The 6,000-nt window shown below is 43.6% G+C and overlaps 1 protein-coding gene across 1 annotated transcript; it reads right to left on the reverse strand.

Annotated features, from left to right (window-relative positions):
* Positions 1–1,149: 1,149 nt before the first annotated feature.
* On the reverse strand, positions 1,150–4,713 carry LOC123126021 (pectin acetylesterase 6). Its single transcript, XM_044546441.1, has 9 exons — positions 4,415–4,713; positions 3,153–3,235; positions 2,892–3,021; positions 2,514–2,802; positions 2,244–2,358; positions 2,079–2,156; positions 1,854–1,959; positions 1,598–1,740; positions 1,150–1,492 (listed from the first exon to the last, which is right to left on the reverse strand). Exons 1-9 carry the CDS (start codon positions 4,596–4,598, stop codon positions 1,391–1,393), a joined length of 1,230 nt encoding a protein of 409 aa, XP_044402376.1. The 5' UTR covers positions 4,599–4,713; the 3' UTR covers positions 1,150–1,390.
* Between the last annotated feature and the right edge of the window lie 1,287 nt (positions 4,714–6,000).

Raw genomic sequence — 6,000 nt, forward strand, 5'->3', positions numbered from 1 at the left:
AAAGTTGGTCGAACTTTATAAAATTTAATTTAGGACAAAGCTAATATGCAGAGTAAATAAAAACAGAGCAAATATTTATTTCATTCTTAAGAAACAGATCACTAATCATTTTGTACTCCAAAATGAATATGGCAAAAGAGTATTCAACTAATATGCTGAACAGAGATAAATTTTTTGGAAGTAAACCCGCACGCCACATGTGCGCTGACAGGTGTGTCCAGTATGAAAGAACGTGTGTAAAAATAAAAAGTTAAAATGTGATGTAAATGTACTTAAATGAGGTAAAACGAAAGAAAATGTATTAAAAAGGGTAATCCTTACTAAAAAATATCAAAAGCTGTGGTAAAAATATCTTAAAAGCAGTAGCCAGCTTAGTTCATTTTGCAGTTGATTTTACAAAGCTACCGTCTAATTTGTTGTTCTCATGTATGTGGGCGTGGTGATATGTCGATGGGTACGTTTTGGTGAGGTGATGCCGGCTTAGGGAATCTTTGATTCAAAGGATTCCTAAAGAAATTTTGGAGGGTTCCAATCCTTAAGATTTTTACCTGTGTAGTTGTTTGATTCGTAGGATTAATTTGTACTAGTTTTCATAGGATAATTTTCATACACTCCAACCTCATGTGAAGAATCCTACGGTTTTCCTGCGCACTATCAAATGACCATACTAGTCATGTCACATTGAAGATGTCATGCCACTCCATTCCTATGTTTTCCTATTCCTACATTTTACAAATCCTACGAATCAAAGAGGCACTTAGTAGTTATATATGTGTATTAAGTTTTTTAAAGGCGAACTTCTTTAACGTTGATCGAATTTAAAAGAAAATATCAAGTTTCTTTTTTCATTTTTTGTTGTGTCACACTAATCAATTTTACCACCAGATGCTTCAGTTGCTAAAAAATGTTATCATTCCATTAAGTGCGTGCTAAAAAATGCCACTCGGTATCAATACCGTCCAGTCAAATTCATTTGACAGAGAAATCATTGCTTCCATGGACATGCGGTTCTCATGCAATGTTTCTTTGCTCGCAAGGACACACAATTCAGGCAACAATCACACCGTGGAGAAATGCTTCTGTGTAGTCATACACAATTCAGGTGCTGCGGTGGCATTCTGTATATGTAATATAATTAGTGCTAGCTCATTGGTTGTAATTGCTTAATCTTGAAAAGTTTTTGGCAGGATGTGCTTCAGCACATATGCTGGTACAGTGATTATTTCACCTGCTTTAACTGTTATACATATTTGTCTCGTCTGAAACGAATTGGCATAAGAAAGTACACACAACAAAGTAATATTACAAGACACAAGCTCACTATTAAGTAATCACTCTGCTAGCTGTAATGTATATTTTCCACATTTTTTTTTCATCAAATCAGTTGTCCTCACATGTCGTGATGGCATGAGTTGTCGCAGGGGTAGGCGCAGTCGATGGCCCTCACTTCGGCCCGGCCAAAGTACCAGTCACCCACAGATTTCCAGATCGCCTGTGCACGCACGCAAGAACAACACAAAACATGAAGTGAACCTATATATGATGATGAACTATATGTACAGTCCACTTCAATATTCAAGTGATAGCTAGTAGGTACCTTGTTCTGAAGATTAGGAGAGCCATACGCATTCCAAGTTGCATACTCTGACTGGCCGTGAGTGAAGCACGAGTTTATGAAGAACCCGTTGCTCCTGGAACGGGAGACGCTTAGCACAGTGCCCACCATTTGGTTCCTGAAAGCTGCACTCATAGGTACATATTGATCATTGATATATACATGTGACATTCAGAACTCGAACTTGGACGATCATCGTTTGGTGCGTTGCTAAATTAGTAAATCCATGGATGTATACCTTGCAAGATGTTCATCTGGAACGCGTTGCAGGCAAAACGACTGGACTTGCAGGCTCGCCAGGCGCCGCCGGGGTCGGCTACGTCCGGGGCCAGGCTTTCCCGGATCTGAATTGCATTTGCTCTTTATTGTCAGTACGGGTGTGTGGTGTGGACGATACTGTTTAACAGATAACAAAATAACCTAAGCTTGGACGATATCAGGTCAATATATAAGCTTCCTATACCTGCCAGGTATCGTAGGCTGCATTCAGCAGGAAGATCGGGGTATTTATGCCGCCGATTACATTCTGCGGGAAGAAGCACTGCATGCATGCATGTGCACATGAGATGATCGGTAGCGGTCAGTCGAGTTCTTGATGAGTTAATCATAGAGAATTCACGTTACGCACCGAGGTGGCGTCGAGATGACTGGTGCAACTCCTGGGCAGGTTCTGAGCCACCCCATGCGTGGCCACGACACCTCCGAAGTAGGTTCTCAAGGTATGCCACCCGGCGACGTTGACGCTGCATGTGTATGCCGGGTGAACAATGATAGATCGACTTTAGTACTCTCTCCCGTCCAAATTAGTTGTCGCTTCATTTGAGCGACAACTAATATGGATGAGAGGGAGTACTGATTTTATTGGATGGGTATAAGCTATGCATGCATATGTACGTACGCGTCGAGGAAGAATCCCGCGTCGGCGAGACACTTGACAGTGGTGCCCCGGCCGGCGAAGAAGCCGGCGAACTGGTCGCAGTGCAGCACCACTGCCAGGGCCCCGGCGGAGCTTCCCGTCAGCAGCACGTGATCCGCCGAGGACATCCCCATGGAGAGGAGGTGCTGGATGACGGCGTTCCATATGCGCTGGCCCCGGAAAAAGAGCCCCGAGCGCGCGTCGTAGCCTTCGCCGGCGAAAGACGCGCCGTCGCAGTAGCGGATCATCACCCGGTTCCAGCTGAAGAAATCTAATAATGGGCACACACGCATACAAGAAGTTTGACTTAGAATAAACATAGAATTTAAGTATTTTGAATCGGAGGGAGCATGCACGAACCAGGGTTCTCGGCGGGGCTGGAGCTCAAGATGCCGCCGAAGTACATCTGCCTGTTCATGAGATTTGACGAGCCGAGGCGGCTCACCTTGCGGTACAGGCACGACCCCACGCTCTCGCACCATGAGCCTCCCTGAGTGTAGTGCAGCATGTTGGTCGGTTGATTGAGTGAAATGCATCACAATGCTCAGACACACATGCGTGTCTTTTTCTTTTGGGAAAACAACATGCATGTCTTTATATATGCATATGTAGAGTATGTACCTCTAGGTGGACGATCCAACGGTTCTTCCCTGCACCGTAGCCCCCATCCATGTGGTAAGCCGGCGGCGACCCATCCATGCACACTGCACATCATTTACATGTACAGAGCCGTTACGTATGGATAATACTAGTTTTTTTTAGGAACGGATAACACAGCTGCAGCCACATATATATATGTACAAGTGTTTTCTTTTTATATATCATGCATGTGTCAATTCAACAGATCGTCGGCCACTTTCAGAGAAATATAGCCTAACGGGAAATAGATCAAGTTACGAAAACACTGACAACTTAATTACATATGTCATTTATTTAAATTTATTTATCAAAATCGTGCAGGTCACAGAAGACATGACACAAGCCTTGGTTACGGATATGTACCATTCAAGAGTCGAAGAATACGTTTGGAAGATTGCAAGAGCAACATAATGAATGCCTAATAAATGTTCAGTTTGCAGGATTTCAAAGAGAATATTGTACAAATCTAAATGATTTGATAGTACTTTGTGAAAACATGCATGTCGTTTTGAGTAGTAGTAGTTTTTTAGGGAGAATATTGTGGTAGTTAATGTGCAATTAAGAGGGAATTTTTAGGGATCCAACAAATTTAACTGTATTAATCGTGCAATAGAACACTACTTATATACTCCTATCATTACATGTGGAGATATTATTGCACGTTGATATATGGTAGAATATTGATTTCACGTTCATATTTGGTAGCATATTAATTGGTAGGATATATGCTTGAGATCTGTTGTGTCTATCCCTTTGGGCCTTTATATATGGTATATAGATATAGACAGAGTGCAGAAACTGCCTGCAACGCTTGAATTTTACTTCCTCTGTCTCATAATATAAGAACATTTTTTAAACTATATTAGCTTGAAAAACGTTCTTATATTATGGGACGGAGGGAGTAACTTGGTGCAACTTTTGCAGATCAAAAGATCAAAAGGTTGAAAGTGAATTTTCTATCTAAGGTATATGAAAACAGAGAAGGTTGGGTCTGTGGTACTGGTTTTCACCTCATTTCCTTTTTTTGTAAATAATTGTCCTGGGAATTTTTTTTATATGAAAGAACAGCTCTCACCAGTCCCTGGGCCAACACATATGGCATCTAAGGACAATCATGACGATATGGAATTTGCACCGAAGCCTAAAACCCCTCCAAACCGGTGGTGGATGGACAATTTTAACATGATCGAAAAAGTACTAAAGGTTAACTCAAAATTGCTATAAGCGTATGTACATATACGTACCGGCTCCCATGGCGACGGCGGACGTGAGGACGGTGATAGGCACTGGTACGCCCGGCGCCCCGGCAAGCCGCCTCATACCACCACGGCTCATGTTCCGGTCGGCCGCCGCCTGCGCGCTCCCGGCGAGGACCAAAACCACAAGAAAAGGCGCCCAAAGCTTGGCCATCCCGGCCTTCTCCTCCATCTGCTTCAACTACGGAAAATGGATACTCACGACTCTCTCCCTGCTGGCTCCTCGAAGTATATATAAGCGAGTCGAATTGATGATCGAGCAGTTACTACAAGTATATATATTGAGATACTGGTATTCAAACACGGCATGAAGGAAGGAATATCAGCTTGGTCAAGAAAAATAGGTAGGTATTAAATGCAGCGACCACCTGCATGTATACATCCATTGTACTCCCTCAGTTCCTAAATATAAGTCATTTTAGATATTTCACTATAAAAACAACATTCGAATAAATATAGATGTCTTTTAGAGTATATGTTCACTCATTTTGCTTTATATGTAGTCTATAGTGAAATCTTTTAAAAGATTTATATTTAGGAACCGAGGGAGTACTATACCCGCGTACGTGAAGATCTAGCAGAGCATGAATGTCATGGCACACCGCCTCGGGGCCTAGCGTACAATTCTGCTTACATTTCCTTCTGTATATGTGCCAGTTTTTCCAGCACAGAATTTCAAGAAGGGGAGCTCCAGGATATATGTCTCGTACTAGAAAGCGGCGCTTCGAGACATATGTCTCGTATACAAGGAAGTCCATCACCCCGGCCCGCTTCCATATGTGCCAATTTGCCAGCACGAAATTTCAAGAGGTGGAGCTTCGACACATATGAGAAAGTCAATCACGCCGCTGGGATCGTGGTGCAATCCATCGCAACTTTGCTCGGTCCGTTCATATCCAAGCGGACCTTATCACTGCACAAATGTATCTATCCATTAGACACGTATATGACCATGTGATGAGCACATTTCCATTTCGGTCACCGCTGATATTGTCACACCTGTTCAAGTCACAGAAAGATAAGGACCAATCAGCGGTGCTCTGACACGTCAACTTAAATATCAGGTACTGGTGAAAAGGACTCGCATCTATTATCATAGTTCATTAGAAGTACAAAGCACCCCTCACTGAACGACTACTGCCGCCGCTAGAAAGAGCCACCGATGCGTCGCTCTCATACCTGACTTGGCCTGACCTTACCGATGATAGTCGGGAAGTTTTCGTGCACGTGCCCCTAAGGACCAGCGCCCCTGAGACGCGGTTGCCGCCATTGAACCCTTGAATCGAAGAACCTAACACCAAATCTTGCCGTTGTGTACACACAACAAGAAATCCCAACCTCAACGCGCTGAGGAATAGGAAGGAATATACGATAGAGCTCTATCTAATCCGCCCCGATAGACAAACTTGAGGAGGATCCGAGCCCCGAAGACTGACTCGGAGAAGAAGCGTCGCCATCCGTCCGAGCGCCACCCTTGCGAGGAATAGAACCATAAGCTATCTGCTAGCAGGAGCCGAGGCACCATGATTCATCTACCCGCCACCGGCCGCCAGAGCGGCAGGTAGAGGAAAGGT

The sequence above is a fragment of the Triticum aestivum genome, chromosome 5D (genome assembly GCF_018294505.1).
Source record: "Triticum aestivum cultivar Chinese Spring chromosome 5D, IWGSC CS RefSeq v2.1, whole genome shotgun sequence".
In the NCBI taxonomy this organism is placed as follows: Eukaryota; Viridiplantae; Streptophyta; class Magnoliopsida; order Poales; family Poaceae; genus Triticum; species Triticum aestivum.

Excerpts from the sequence above, each read along its gene's own strand:
- LOC123126021 (XM_044546441.1), bottom strand. The coding sequence starts at position 4,598 with ATGGAGGAGAAGGCCGGGATGGCCAAGCTTTGGGCGCCTTTTCTTGTG. Across the intron at positions 1,741-1,853 it reads CCAGATGAACATCTTGCAAG|CTTTCAGGAACCAAATGGTG; the intron begins GTATACATCCAT and ends CTATGAGTGCAG. Across the intron at positions 1,493-1,597 it reads CTCCTAATCTTCAGAACAAG|GCGATCTGGAAATCTGTGGG; the intron begins GTACCTACTAGC and ends GTGCGTGCACAG.